Below are 16,030 nucleotides of genomic sequence, written 5' to 3' on the forward strand. Positions count from 1 at the left end.
ATGATGTGATGAACTTTTCAATTAGCCGCCCTCGCGCATCAGCTCGCGCAGATCCCCAGAGAGGGTTGTGGGCATTAAAATCCCCAATAATTAAGTAGGGTTCAGGTAGCTCATTGGTGAGGTTTTCGAATTCGACACTGGATAGACGATAGTCCGGTGGAATGTAAAGAGAACACACTGTAATTAGTCTATCAAAAATTATGGCTCTAACGGCAACTGCTTCAAGTGATGTTTGTAGCTGCAGGTGTTGACAAGCAACAGATTTTTGTACTATTATTGCCACACCATCAGACGGATGGTGGTAGTTCAGTCTGTCTTTACGAAATATAGTGTATTGTGTTAAAAAGTTTGTCTGAGATGGGCGTAGGTGTGTTTCTTGGAGGCACAGTATTTTCGGTTTGTGATTTGAGAGTATATCATATATATCGTCAAGGTTGTTCAACAGCCCCCTACAATTCCACTGGATAACACTTTCAGCAGCCATAAATACCAAGAGAAGAGAAATACAGACCATGAGATGTTCTTTTTCCATTAAAAGGGTCATTAGTGAGGGAGTTTTGTTTTTGGGGCCCTTTGAGTAGTTTACTTAGGTCGCCGAGTGAGTTCCCGGTGTAGTGATCTTGGACGACTTTGGTTTGTCTGATTTACCCCGACCAGCGGAACTGCGGCGCTCCTGTTGTGTTTCAGAAGAAGGTGTGCTTGGAGAGACATCCATGGCCTCATCCAAGGTTTCTGAAGGAGAAGTGTCAGTGGAGACACTCTTTGTGCTAGAGGCCGCAGCCACAGCACTGGACATTGCTGCAACAGCAGTGACCGCAGGAGCAGCCTTCTGCTGTTTTGCAGATGCCCGGGATGGAGCCAGATCATCACTCATCTGGACTGAGCTCGTGCTTGAGGCCTTAGGCACAGCACCAGAGCTCGTGCTGGAGGCCTTAGGCGCAGCACAGGTGGTCGCGCTGGAAGCCTTAGGCACAGCACTAGAGGAGGGTGTAGCAGCAGAAGTCACGGGAGCAACTGTCTGCTGCTGAGCGGGGGGCTGTGGCGGGACCAGGTTGCACTGGGTGCCCGCATCCACCAGACGACGCTCCACCCCCCGGCGAGCAGCGTCTGCGTAACTTCTGCCTGAAAGCAGGGCATGCTTCAGGCGTGCTTGTGCAAAGGTTAGGTTTTCAGTGACTTTGAGTTGAATTATTTCTTTTTCCTTTTTGAATGCGGGACATGCACGTGAATACGCAGAGTGTGGTTCCCCACTGTTTGGACATTTCACTTGTTCTTTTTTGCAGTCATCACTGGTGTGGCCAGCACGTGCACAGTGAGCACAGGTGGGTCGGCCACGACAAGACTGAGTTCCGTGGCCATACTTCTGGCACTTGAAACACCTTCGAGGACTAGGTATGTAGGGGCGTACTGGACAGGATATGAAGGCTGCATGGACGGATTCAGGAAGCGTTGGACGGTTGAAGGTCAGAACAACATGCTTAGTTCGAAATTCCTCACCTGCGCGACGCATGGTGATCCGCCGCACAGCCGTGACGCCCTGGTCCCTCAGTCCTTCAAGCAAATCCTCATCTGTCTCGTGAAGCAGTTCCCTCTCAGAGATCACGCCTTGCGTTGTATTCAGGCTACGATGTGGTGTGACCGTTACTTTGAGTTCAGCCAGGGTGTTCTGTTTTAGTAGGTTCTCACTTTGGTTTTTTCGTTGCACCTCTACCAGCAGATCACCAGAGGCTAGTTTCTTAGCTTGGTAATCCCGGCCGACAACGCTTTCAAGGCACTTTGCAATGAGGAAGACAGATTTTTTAGCAAGTGGTGCATTTTCATCTTCAGAGTGGATAACCAGGTATTTTGTGAAAGTTTCACCTTGGGAGACTGGTTTCAGTTGTGTTACCTCAGTGCGGCCCCTTTTAGAAGGCCGATCGGTTTTTTTGGGGGGGATAGAAAAAGCCATATGAGCATGGAACCAATTCGGCGGCAGAGCCGGTCGCCCACCACCGAGCCCAACAAGGGAACGTGACGTTAGAGTACACGCTAACCGTTACCCTGCCGCTATAACCCTATACTTGGTACCAAGGCTGATATCCTTGCACAGGGTTAACCCTTGCCGCCAGGAAAAATGTAGAAATCAGGAAGGAAGGAGATGACAGGACAGGGGTAGGAGAGGAGATAGGAAAGTGAAAGAGTGAAGAGAAAGAGAGGAAAAGGCGACTGGCTGATTTCCCCCGGGCGGGTCAGACCAGGGGTACCGTCTGCGAGAAGCGGGGGCCAAAGTGGAGTGTTGCCGCTGCTGGGGGGCCGTAAAGATCCAAAACAACCCCAACTTTGGCTCAGCCACCAGGTTCCCCTTTTCCCCGGACACGGCAAAGCCACGCACAGCCGGAACGTGGGTGGGTCCAACCCACATGTGCTTGGGTCCGTGGTGTTGCAAGACACCAAGTGCCTATGGCAGTAGGCACCCCTGCGGAGCTCGGGACCGTGGTGGCGCTACTCACCAAAACACCTTGAGTACACAAGGTGCCCCCTGCGGGGAAATACAAGGCTGTTGGAGACTTCGTCAGAAGAGATAGTACTACTAAGAAGTGACACTAGAGCTCCGGAAATACCCTTGTATGAAACCGAAACTGGCCGGTGAACAGCTGGCGGCATGCTGGCGGTGTTCAAGGCCAATTGGAAGCGTTCTCCTCGTCTGAACTGATACCCCACGACTTGGTGTTATCATTTGACTTTCAGCGGAAGCTCTTATCGCAGAAGCAAGGCGTAGATAAAGTGGAAGCGCGAGCGGCATGCTTGTTTTGAGGAGCAGTAGCGGGCAACGGAGGCGCCATGGCAAATGAGCTTGTAGTTGGGTAACTGCGTAGTAGCGCCAAATATGAATTTCGCAATGCAAAAACGAAACCGAAACTGCTGGAAACTGGTTGAAAATGGCAGGCACACTTGCTAGACATGCGGGGGACCATCAGAAATAAGCTTTGGGAGAATAAAGCTGCCCTTTGTCCGAACCAAACATCATTAGTGACTAGCTGGGGCCATTTTCAAGAAATTATCACCTCTCAACGCTGTCGGATTACAAAGCTGACCGCATTATTTGGTATTTGACTTGCCAGGAGCCTTTTGACAAAAAAAATATTATGGTAATGCAGCCTAACCACGATCTGCATCCTTTTTTGCTCAATTGCAGCAGCCACGCCCCCTTCCTCAAAAACACACGCACCTCAGCTCGCAAAAAACGCTGTCAAAAATCTCAATGTCACCGGAGCAGGGAAATTTAAACTGATTCTAAAAGGGCAGTGCCTAGACTATTTACTGGCCGCATTAGGTGTACGAGAAACGACTACAACATGTTGAAATAGGCAATATAAATCATCGATCACCGGTGATCGATTTGAATAGGCGTGGTAACGAAAGAGTTAAGTGCAGGTGCAGATGAGCGTACACAGAGTTATTGTAGCTACTGCAGAAGGGGCACAAGTTGTGCTTTGCACACCAATACATACAGTATTCACTCGCATAATGAACCCTCCCCCCCCACTTCATCTTCTTGAGAATTTACTTTTTGTCACTTTGAATAAAAAATGCAGCGGGAATATGTTTTTATCTCAGCATGGTTGCTAACGCCGCAAACCACACAGTAACATGATATCACACTACAGTACGCGCAGAAATGATAAAAATGCATTCCAGCAAAAAGAAATCTCAACAGTAGCAGGAGACGTGAACGCAAATACTCTGGCTCACAATTTAAAAATTGCGCGCTTGTGGAGCGCCATCTGCTGAACGCAACACAAACCTTCTTGCGGCATAAAAACGTTGCTGCATGCGAACACAGCACAAAACGTACTCCGCACTCCTTCCCTGCGCTTTGCTGTTCTGGCGGCGTGCGAACAAGGCACTAAACGTACTCCACACTCCTCTGCTCTTGCTGTTCGGATACCTTGCCATTATGCTCCGTGGTTTTGTTGTCCAGCTATGTTGCGACCTTTTTTTGTGCTCCTGGTACGCACCGTACGATGGGCCAGTACATGAGCTACACAGCCGGATTTAAACTGCATACCGCACGGCTGGGCGGCACTTCAGTGCTGTCCCACTGCGTGTATGTTACGGAAGAAAACAAGGTTTTTGGGTGGTGAACAAGGAGCACCGTGTGTTTTGTGGGCCCAAAGAAGGGAAGTTTCCGGATGTGGGAAAAGAAGTTTTGGAGTGCCTTGACGGCATGGAAGACGATGTGCTGTGGGTCAATGACAAATGTGAAGCAGCAAGCAACTATAGTGAGGAGGACAGCTCCATGGTGAGTAGGGGCCACTAGCATGTTGTGAATAAAAAAGGAATTTGGTTACATAATTACCAACAGGTTCTCACGAAAATGGTAAGGCCTTGACAACGCTTCTCCTAGCAACTTCATTATATGAAATTTCAACTTTTAAAACTGTTGAAATTTTTCCCCGCATAATGAACCCTCCCCCTAAATTCATGCTGAATTTTCTGGAAAAAAAAAAGAGAAGTGGGTTCATTACGCGAGTAAGTACGGTACTACAGTGGAACCCAGACAATACGACTTTCAAGGGACTGTGCGAAAGCATTGCATGACTGGGGTGTCATATGATTGGGGTACTTGTAAATGCTGCCCTAGCTGACGGTCTCACGTGACAGGTGGGCTAAGAACATTTAAATTGCTATACTATTTAGTAAGTTCCTGTGCAATTTGCAAACCCCTACCTAAAATCCAAAGTTTCCAAAAAAATAAAAAACGCCTATTTTGTCTGTCCCCCCAAATATGGCGTTAGACCGCGAGCCCTGGGCCTCACATGCAAGATGAGCTGAGAAGGTTGATGTGGCCCAGAAATATGAAAGGAAAAAAGGTGGGAGCCTGGCACAGGCAAGTTATACAGGGGACGGTAAACATCCGAGGAAAGCGGGAGTTTGGTCATCAGCGTGGGGTATTGCGTATGTGTTTTCCCGCTCGACGGTGTGGGGATCCGCTAGATCCTCTTTCCTCCTTCCGCGAGCGCGGCGTTCAAACGAGCGCGCTTTCCCACGCCGCATGTGACATCACCTCGCGGGCAGACGCGTCGGTGGGCACCAACTGTCGTGCCGCCGCTGTCACTCCTCCTCGCCCGGGAACCTGCCCCCTCTCCCCCCCACCTTTATAAGCGGGGCACGTGCACTTGGTTGCTCTTGCCTCATGGATAGGGGAGATGGGGAATGGAGGAGATCGGAGCTGGATAACCGGGGCACTGCTTGTCCCAGGTTGGCTCATCTCCTCCCCGCTGCGCCGTTCGGCCAGGGCCTGCTTTTGGCCCTGCTCGGACGCGCAGGGTAGGCCTACTTCTAGCTTGCGAGCGGCCCACGTGCAACCTCGGCCATGGTCGCCCGTTTGGGTGAGGCCTTAGGAAGCGCGTCGGTACAGTGCAGTTCTTAACCCTGTCTTGGCGTTATTATGCACTGTACCACTTGGCCAATAAACCCCCTGGTTTGTCCTGGCCCTTTGGAGCCTGTCGCCGCCTTTGTCGGTGAGTTGAACCCGTCGCGGCGTCTCCCTCGTGGACGCCGCAAACCTCTCTGAGTCATTTCGGATGGGTCATTTCCGGACGTGGGGAAACACCCTGAACCCCGCTCAGGCCCGCATGGGCCCATCGTGCCCACAACGGCTCGACGGGGGCTCCAAATTGGCAATTAGTCGGCTATTTAGGCTTTGAATTCTCGTGGTTGGTGTGTTTGCGCTCAGCTTCTGCGTGGGGCCATCGAAGGCTCCCACCTGCCAATACCCGCATGCATTCTTGAGTCTGTTCAGCAAGTGGCCAGGCCCGCCATGGACTGTTTACCTTTGCACACCAAGCAGCGTTAAAAACGGTGGTTAAAAAATGCAGGACGGGATGAGGACGTGGGAAAAACGCTGGTTTATCCCTGCCAGCGTCTGTCATATGAAGCGGACTGAGTACATCCGAGCGTTGTAAAATCGAGGTTTTTAATGCACTGTTTGTATGGGGAGTTTGCAGGGACTGCGGTAATCTGTCGCAAGAAGCGGGTCGTCGTAAAACCACAGGACATATTATCAGGGTTCCACTGTATATCCCTTGTGCCAGCTGTATGGCAGCTGCTTATCTCCGGGAAGGGGGACATGCATTTACCGAGTTTTCCAACACAGTTTTGGGCAGTCTTTGTGCGGTCCTTTTTTTTTCTGTTAAGAAAAAGAAGGCAGCAAAGAGGGCAACTCTGTTGCACTTTTCTTTTTGAGACACGGCAGTACAATGTTTAAAATGCCACAACTTGTGAGCAACAGCAAATAACTATGTTACAATGTTAGCTCATGTGCAGCACCCCCATGCGGCGCTGATAGTTTTATGTTCAGCCGTGCAAGCCTGGCACAGCGGCAAGTGGCCAGTTTGTGAAAATAAACACAGTTCGTTCTGGGCAAACGGCTCGGCATGTTCTCATGCCTTTCGCGGGCCTGATGGCCTACTGTTCAAGGTAGTCATTTTTTACCACTCGGCCATCCGTATTTCTACACATCTAACACTTTATTAGGCAGTTACACAAGCAGAGAATGTGACCATTATCCCAGAATTACCCAAAGCAAGTCCAAAGCTTATTGCACTGCTGGCACTACCTTCAATGCAACACTTGAAGGTACTGCCAGCAATGCAACAAGTTTGGTAGGACTACCGAGCTTTATCCCTGTTTATTCTTAAGCTTGCCTGCTTAGAGCTTCGAAACTTCCCGCATGTTTCAAACACAGAAAGATATTCTCCTTTCAACACAACTACACAGCCAATTCCACAGTAAAACCCACGCACACACACAAAAAAGAGTGAGACAAAAAGCAATTTCGGTTCTACTGCAGATGTTTGAGCGCCAGGTCTAATACCTTGCAGACGGAGTAGATCATGACCAGCTTGGAGCCATAGTGGGAAGTGGTGTCCACAATGAAGGCCCAATCGTCGCCCGGGTAGGTCTTGATGGGGAGCTTGAAGTACCGCTTGTCGGCGTAGGTCACACACACTTTGCGCACTGCCGACACGCCTGCCTCCACAACCTGCACACAAACAGGCCGACAGCTGGACAGCGTGCAGCACAATGCTGGCTGTTCTTTTCTTCGCGCGTGTGTGGGGGGGATGCCTGAAGTAACTTCGATTCAGTGGGAATATACTCCAAAGAAAACATTCAGGAATGTATTTGCCACACAAAGAACATAGGCCAGTTTTCAGACGGTCATAAGAAATAAAGGGCAACTGAATTGCTATTAAAATGCAAGCCTGGCATAGCACAGAAACTTTTTCATTGCTCACTATGTCTGCTTGGCCCAAATCAGGACCATTCAGGTTGTTTCTTGCAGGCTGCTATATGCAGCACTCAAACGTGGACACCACAAGAAACTACCACATTCAGTCATTCCCTCACGTGAGCACATGCCCACACAAGTGGAGAACTTTTAGGCCTTTTTTTAACTTTCAGGAGAATTTCTCACTGTTGTTCAATTCTTTGCCACCCACAAATGTCCCTATTTGCTCAGAGGCTCAGGGCACGTGGCCAACAGGGGTGCTCACCACTTGAGAGTTAAAAACCCCTGATTGACTGGTGTAAAACTTTTCAAAAAAAAAAAAAAAAAGAAGAAGAAGAATGAAGCTCCCACTAACGCACAAGACTCGAAGGCAGCGAAGCTCTACGCACACTTCACGGCCATCAGGAAAGCACAAGTCCACGATTGCAGCCGATTTGCTCCTCCTTCACTGCCACAACGACCTTTGCACCATCATTGCTGCTATAAGTGTGAGCTTCTTCCTTTTTTTTTTTTGGAAGTGATAATCATTGGACATCATCTGGGAGGGGTGCACGCTACCATGTGTCTTTCTCGTTCCGAGCAAGTGTTGCCACAATTACAGCGAACGCTTGAGTTTTTTTGGCTAATCTTGGGCAATGTTCTTAAGTGGGTATGCTTGGCTTGACAAACGTGTGCCAGTGATACTTGGTGGTCATCACAAGGTACGCACGCACGAGCGCTAAGCATTTTCTTGGTTTTATTATTGCCAGGTGGTCGCTACGAGGACCGCGCTCATAAGCACGCACTCGGCGATTTCTTTGTATATTTAACTGTGGACACGAAAAATTACGATTTGTTAAATAGCCTCGCTGTTAAAAAAGATAGCACCTTGGTGATGTGAAATACAGGCATCATTATAGCCTTCTTATCTTAATAACTCCCCTGACATTAAGACAGGTGACAGAAAAGTGGAACAGCGCACTCCAGGTAGCACCACTAACTAAAAGAACCGCTTTGGCACGCACCGCTTTCACTACACGGTCCCATCACATACCTGAATGGCAAAGTTTGCCTCAGTGAGGTTCTGCTGGCCCAGTTCGGCCAGTGTCCCCGAGAACCTTCCCTTGTGTTCGGACGTCTCCTTGAAGGTCAGCTGCACCATCGCATCAGGCTCCAAGATCACCTCGTCTATGTCGTCATCCACATTGGGCGAAGCAACCTGGAAGCCACCACACGCAGGCCCCCTTTTTCAGCTAGCGAGCACGCACAAACGATGACGCAAAGGACAATGTTTGCAGGCCAGAACTCACCCGAAACGGAGTCCCTTCAAGGATGACGTGGACCACTATTCCCAGGTAGTTTTTGACGACATAAGGGGCGTCCAAGCGCTTGTGCTCCACGGGGGTCTTCACTAAGGCTGCACTGAATGCCTGCAAATGGGGGCATCTTCTCAGACCAGTGTCCTCGACTACTGCCGATACTCGATCGTTACCCTGCTGTCCCCAGCACTGATAGAAGACAGCTCCTTTCAGTGAGCTTTGGGAATCCGCAAGAAATGCATTACGTAACACAGCTGAGTGTGGAGCATTTTGTGTCATTATAAGACTTTAAGAAACCGGGCCTAAGCCTGGTGCAAACAAAACTATTTTGTGGGGAAAAATTGGCTGACAATTACGATACTCCCTAATGCGAAATTTGAGCGCAGTGCGAAATGGTCTTCTCAGTGATGGCGCATAGCTAAAAATGGAAGCGGAGGGGTCAATTATGTGGCACCATGCCTGGCAGGGAGGAAATGGAAGTAGTTCGGGTAATACTGGAGCAGCTTGAGCTGAAATACTAATCTGCAGCTGCAGCTGAAATACTAATGATACTAAAATTACAGTGGAATTTCAGTAGATGAACGACTGTTTAAAACAGAACTGCTGTTGAAAGAGTAAAAACAGCAGTAAAGCTTCTTTTTTTCCTAATTTTCAGATGTTGTTGTTGGGGGGGGGGGCAATGGCTGTGTGTTACCCGAAAACAAGAGACCCTAAGCATACTGTACGACATGTATGCTAGTAGTTGTGAACAATTCAGTGCATGTTACTACAGCTGAACGGGGCTGTGCAGGACACTGGACAAAAAAACTAAGCAACAAGCACTGGCCTACACAGCAGTTTAGCCCGTGAAAAAAAGGAGACAAAAATGCAAACATGTGATAGGCCACCAGCTGGGGCCTAATAGAATCCTACAAGCAAACACACATTGCTTGGTCAGGAATGGTCAACTGCAATCGCAGCTTTTCCCCAGTCACGCTGCTACAACCCAGGGACCTTCAAAAGCTAGTACCAAACACATATTCTACGCCCAACACATCCAAATTTTAACCAGACTAGCCTAGGAGGAAGATGGTGACTCCCAGAAGCCGCGACCCCCGGCAGCACTCACCACGCCGAGGTCCTTGAGCACTTGCAGCGTGGTCTGCGTGATGGTCACCTCCAGGGTGTCCTCCACCAGCAGCTCGATGGAGTACATGGGCGGAAGGTTGGCCGCGTTCTGCGCTTCCTCATCCACTATGTGCTTGTCCACCTGGGCAGACGACGCAAAGCAGGTCCCACGTGAAACTCTGCCTCGTAATAAGCAAGAGGGCTATAGCGACGTACCACATACAGACATACAAAGAAGTGATGGAATTTACCATTGCAGTCTTCGCGGTACACTGGGACAACTGTTACGACGAAGCAATGATTATATGAAGTAAGTTAGGCTGCCATCCCACCTTTCATTCTAGCGATGTTATAGCTCGAAAAATTTGTTTTCCCACAAAATACCAGTTATATGGCACACACCATTTATAATGTAACCAACCACAGTATGCGACCGGAGATAACACGGGTTTTTGCGACCACCAGTTTACCTCTTGTGACACTCAATGTACAGCTTAAAACAGTCGCCTAAAATTTGATACCGGTTATAGCACAGTTTCTTGACAGGCCTCCTGATCGAAATTGACTGAGACAAGTGGCGCATGATTTCAGGACGAAAAAAGAAAAACCCACAAAAAGAGGAAGACTCAGTCAGTAGACGCAGGGAATGCTTCCCTCTCCTATCACCTTGGCCCTGGGAAAGGAAAAAGATACGGCACCCTTGCATTTGCGCACGCAATTTTAAGTCGTGTGATAACCACAACTGCCCTTTCACTTGGCGCACACTGAGCCGTCGCGCAGCAAGTTGCCGCCACCGGAACATTGCTCCAATAAACAACCGCCCTTTCCCTTTTTGCACCTCTGGAGACAGAAATTTCCGCTCCATGAAGTGCCTACACTGGAATGTTAGCAATTTCCTCTTGCATGTCTAGTGAATGAGGCAGCACGCAAAAGAAAAATAATAATGAGTGCTTGCGTTCCGATCAAACTGCCCTGACACCGGTCCATAGGCGCCAACAACAGGGGGGGGCTCGGGTGCCTGAGCCCCTCCAGATTTCTTAGTGATGTGGTGAAGCTCTTAGTGATGGGTGCAGTTATCAGAGAAGCTTAAGACAGGCATATTTTATATTTCGAATTATCGATATATCAAACTATTTCGCGATCCCATTGGAGTTAAATATATCCGTGTTCGACTGTAACATCATGACGGGCCAAAATGGGTCCATACCATGCAACATCTCTCCTTCCACTGGAAGAATGTGACCACTATTAAACACAGGAAGCACACGTACCTTCAGTGCGATCTCCCACACCTTGCGGCCGCCAGGAACCTCAATGGGCTCCACCAAAGGCTCCCACACTGCCAGCTTCTCATTGTAGTAGAACACAACCGAGCCCAGAAAGCCGCGCACGGACATCTGCAGAAGTGCAAAAGTGGTGATCACTAAAAAAAAAAAAAAAAAACAGCTTTCCACCACAACACTGCTTCGTTTCCTCCTCCTAATTTACAAGTGTGTACGATGCTGCAAACTATACACGCACATATAACTTGGCATGCTCAGTCAAAGCGTCAGCTGAAAGAAACACCTAGCAAATGCTAAACTCAGCTAAGAAGTAGTGCGGCCTCACCTCTGAAGACCAGTCCAGGACTTCAGCCTCCAGGCTGGCCTTCCACAAGAGCATGGGAACTGAGCGGTTTTCTGAGCCTTGTTCCAGGGTGATCACGAGAGACTTGGCAGTTATCAGGGCCTGGAAGAGATTGCACAAGCCGCACATAAACTCCTTTACGAGAAATTTTCTTGCAGAGAGCCAAGCATACACCACACTCTGTGGTAGCACACATGTAAGGGTCAGTAAAAAAAGAAAAAGGGGGGGTACTTTTCTTACAGTGATTGCTGTGGTACCACCAACACGCCACATATGCTTGACTGCCCTATCCGCAAGAAATCTGTACGAGGTTATGCACGTCACACGGATAACTTGCTGATAGGGTCGGGCAGATTACTTTAGGTCATGCTAGGCAGTCACAGCAGAAGAGTCGGATTACACTGGTGCAGAATGTAATTTGAGAATGTGACCGCCCTACCCGCAAGCAAGTGGGTGAGGTCTCCATGAGGAATTTACCTTGAAACCCAATTTACGAAGCGCTCCAGGCAGCACTCACAAGCCACACTTGCAAACCAAAAGGAGAAGGTCGATGTAACCGCACACAGCGAAGCGTGAAGCCCCATAACCACAAATTTGCAAGGTGGGTTTTCATGGTACCTGTTCGTCCTTGCGTGCAGCCTGGCTGTCCTGGATGGGTGCCGTCGTCTCCATGGTCTCCAGGGCCTCCACGGCCAGGGGCACAGTGGGCTCTTCCAGGAACCACAGCTTGCTCTTGTCCAGGCTCATGATGCTCCACACGTCCCGGTTGTTCGGCTCAGCCTCCAAGTCCGCCTTCTGCTCCGACTGGGAACGAGGGATGGGAGAGAGGGGAGGGGGCCACGATAGGACAGTAGTCAAGACTGCAGTCCTCTGAAGTAATGTAAGCCCTGCCAAAGACTGCGGTGTCCCTACAATTCCCAACAGAATTCTCTATAAGGTACCGTAGTTACCAAATTCCAAAGCACAACTTTTTCTGTGTTCAATAGGTCTTAAAAGCATTAGAATCAGGTAGTAATAGAAACTGCCCCACAGCTGCCCATTGCCATTATGCATGGGTGGCAGGTCATTTGTTGCTGGAAACCGTAGCAGCCTGGTTTTCCTGTTAATTTCTGCATCGCAGGAGCCTTTGCAATCGGATGCTGCGCTGGCATTGTTCGATCCATAGGCTATCCTCACCAAGAACGGAAGACGCGATGATGCGTCGTTTCCACTACGAGAATAATCTCAAGCGCAAGGTTATTCTACGCATGGAAGAGAGCAGTAACAAAAATGCAGGCTGTCGCTTTGGCATGTCAGAGACGTGTGTTCTTGACTGTTGATCTTTGAATGCAAGTTGTAAAGCAGAGGATGTCACAGACTGTGCATACGTAGGTTTCTGGACATTAAGATGAGCTATCTGGCACCATGAGGTAGGTCCAGGTGGATCACAAGGAAAAGTTCCAACTTACTCCCCGGTGTGTCGGAGTTTTCAAGTCAGAAACATGCTTCAGCCTTAAAATAATTATTGTTATTGCTACCATTAAGTGAACATGAGGCTTGCAAGGCAATTTCCGCCGCAGAAACAGTAGCACTCACACTGGGAGCCCCGAGAGAGCCAAGACTCTTGGAAAGGATCTCCACAGCAGAGGGCGTCACGTGGATCTCAATGGGGGAAAAGTTGATCTCCATGTGCTGACCATTTTCCACAGTGAACGTACTGTTGAGGCTGATCTCCGTGGGCTTCAGAATCTGAAAAGAGGGAAAAACAATAAAAGGACAACTTACTACACAGTTGATCTCTGTCACCTTTCACACTACTGCAATACAAAGAATTACATTAAAAGTCACGACAAAAATTTCAGAGTGTAAGGTTCAGATCAGGCCTAATTTTGATAGTTTTCTGAACATTAACCAAAAAAAAAGCTAAGACCAACAAAAACCTACAAGCTGACAGTATCCGCATACAACTTGAGTAAAGCACTACATGAGGCTGCCGGTCAAATGTCCCTAATTTGTCAAAGAATCGAATTATGTTCTTTTATGCTGCAATTTTGCACACCACTACGGAACTAAAATACCATTTTGCCTAAAGAAAGCTGGGGCGAGTCAGTAAAGCCCAACGGAAAATAAAACAGCACAAAAGGCAAGTGGTAGTAGTATCCCTCTAACTCGCTTTTGCCTTTTGTACTGTTCTATTTCGCAACCATTCTGTCGCTCCAGTACCACCCATTTTTAATTTTTTTTATTTTTATTTTGACCAACGCTTCCTACACGCTTCCTTCAGCTCACCTCCGAACGAACGTGCTCCAGCTGGAACTTGTCGACGTAAGACGTGAACATCTTCAGGTCGTCCATGACTGCCGTCATTGTCTGCGTGGTGCCCACCTGCCTCAGCTTGTGATGAATGGAGCCCTGCAAGGGAATGGAGGGAATGGAGGGATTTTTCAGACAACCCCAACGACCTGCCAGCACACAACCGCAGATTTACACTTTCTGGCTGCTCTTCAGTGCTGTCCGGATTGTGCACTGTCAAGACCTGGGAGGCAAGCACCCGTTCAAGCCAGTCTCACCTTCATTATGATGCAGGCCGACTGCGGGTCGTCGATGTCCGCCACGAGGACGATGTCCGGCTTGTCCATCTCCAGCTGCACGGTGTAGTTCCTCTGAGGATACGGCGGCATGGGTGGTGACGTCGTGTCTGTGGCTGCGAAAAAAGGACCCCGAGAAGCCATGGCTTTTGACGCATGATCGAGAACAAAGCATAGCACAAACTCTCGACCTAGGTGATCGAGCAATGTAAAGGGCAACCTCTGGGCAACCTCACCAGAGGACTGCTGCTGCGGCGGGCGCTTGACGGCCTGCTGCCTCTTCTCGTCGGCCTTCTTGTACATTGTGTCCAGGTAGTAGAAGCTCATGATGGCGTTGAAGAAGTCCACGCAGTAGACAAAGGTGATCTTGGACAGGTCGATCTGGGCGAAGAAGTCCCCGTTCTTGTCCACCTTGTACAGCACATCCACCAACTTGTCCTTGCTGCTCAACGACCGGGTCAGGAACCTGAGGGAGGGAGTGGTGATGGGTTGATCTGGTGATGACCTGATTAAACAGTGCTAAGGCTGCAACAATGATGCCCCCCCTGTGCAGGAGCTGCTTGTCGATGGCAGTTAGAAGCAGCGCAGGAAAAGTTGATAAACTGGGATAAGCAGCATTGCTGATCATTAGGCAGCATGCTTCTTTGCATAAGCGTGTTTTCCCCAAGTGTTTTGGTTTTTATGCTTTATCTCCTTCCTTGCCAGAAGAAACTTAAAGGGGCCCTGTAGTGGGGATGCTTATAATGCCTTATCTTTTTCTTTTGTGCACCCAGGAACTGAAAAACCAAAGTGATCACCAGAACAGAATAGCACACCGCAACTTGCTTGTTGCAGCAAATAGGTACCTCTTTTATAATTTTGTTTAAGGCAATTATCATGTGCTCACTGCTGCAACTGAAAATAAACTAGCCAATAGTGGCGACATTGCTTGTGTGGTGCCCCATAAGCACATAAAAATGCCAGGCAAGAGGTAAAATCTTAAGAACGAGTATTTAAGTGATCTCCTATGTGGAGAGCAGTAATATCTGGTTGAAACATTGCATATATGCATAATCTAAGGACTGGACACGCTTATTCGCCACGTTCTAAAAGCTCCGAAGTATAAAAAAGTGTTACAGTGGCTTTTGAGAGACACTAAAGGGACAAAAAACACAAAAACTGGTTAATTTCTCTGTCATAAAAATGTGCAATAAAATCTGCAGCAAAGGGAGCATGAACAGCAGGTCGGCGGCTGTCTTGTAGGTGTGCTTGGCGAGCGTCCTGCTGGCGGGTCGCTTCGGCAAAGGTGTACTTGCGTCATTTCCGTGACGGATATGACGTCGGTAAAATCTCGGTGCATACCAGCATAAAACACTTTCGCTTTAAAATATGACACCCGAAAACGAACATCCCGAAGTATGACATACTCTTTAGTACTAAAGGTTGCTTCCCCGCAAGGAGACCCTGTGTGCAGGGGTGCACCCTGTGGGCATACTGGGTCTGGCTACGGGACAACAAACGACCCCGGCTAGCCTCGTTAGAGACGTTGAGCGACGATGTCAGCTCGACGCCCGGAAATGACCCATCCAAAATGCCCCAGAGAGGTACGCGGCGTCCACAAGGGAGACGCCGCGACGGGTTCGACTCACCGACACAGGCGACGACAGGCTCCAAGGGGCCAGGACGAACCATGGGGTTTATTGGCCGAGTGGTACAGTGCATAATAACGCCCAGACCGGGTTAAGAACTACACTGTACCGACACGCGTCCGATCGGGGCCAAACAGCGCCCGACCGGCCGGCGCGGCGGGGAGGAGACGAGCCGGCCGGGGGCATGGAGCGCCCCGGTATCCGACTCCCTTCTCCTGGACGTGGGGCGGCGAGGGTGCGATACGATCCGCGACCCCTCGCGTTCCCTATACTCCATCCTCCATCTCCTTCCCGAGTCCCTGGAGTCAGGGAGACATCCAGAGAGCTCGCGAGAGAGCCGACCGAGCCCAGAGAGCAGAGAGTCCTGAGAGAGCGTGTGTGTGGTTATATATATAAGTGAAGTGGGAGGAAGCCACCCGGTAACTGTCTATCTTAGGATGACACCTCAACCGGGAGGAGAATAATGAGAGGATAGGGAGGGAAGGAGGTGAGAGAGAAGTAAAGGATAGTGTATTTATAGAGGAATGAGGA

General features: G+C 49.3%; 1 protein-coding gene across 3 annotated transcripts in view; it reads right to left on the minus strand.

The window, feature by feature from the left end:
- The window catches only part of Vps13 (vacuolar protein sorting 13C), a 123,427-nt gene that overhangs the window by 48,889 nt on the left and 58,508 nt on the right, over positions 1-16,030 (minus strand). For all 3 annotated transcript variants that reach the window (XM_077707058.1, XM_077707056.1, XM_077707057.1), the window contains exons 35-45: positions 14,108-14,337; positions 13,854-13,987; positions 13,573-13,695; positions 12,880-13,032; positions 11,923-12,108; positions 11,287-11,406; positions 10,950-11,075; positions 9,680-9,820; positions 8,563-8,682; positions 8,307-8,471; positions 6,860-7,027 (exon numbers count right to left, since the gene is read on the minus strand). In XM_077707058.1, the coding sequence (XP_077563184.1) occupies positions 6,860-7,027; positions 8,307-8,471; positions 8,563-8,682; positions 9,680-9,820; positions 10,950-11,075; positions 11,287-11,406; positions 11,923-12,108; positions 12,880-13,032; positions 13,573-13,695; positions 13,854-13,987; positions 14,108-14,337 (1,666 nt within the window). The remainder of the gene's footprint in view (positions 1-6,859; positions 7,028-8,306; positions 8,472-8,562; positions 8,683-9,679; positions 9,821-10,949; positions 11,076-11,286; positions 11,407-11,922; positions 12,109-12,879; positions 13,033-13,572; positions 13,696-13,853; positions 13,988-14,107; positions 14,338-16,030) is intronic.

The sequence above is a fragment of the Haemaphysalis longicornis genome, unplaced genomic scaffold (assembly GCF_048455015.1).
Source record: "Haemaphysalis longicornis isolate Haplotype H1 unplaced genomic scaffold, Haemaphysalis longicornis Haplotype H1 scaffold_4, whole genome shotgun sequence".
NCBI lineage: Eukaryota > Metazoa > Arthropoda > Arachnida > Ixodida > Ixodidae > Haemaphysalis > Haemaphysalis longicornis.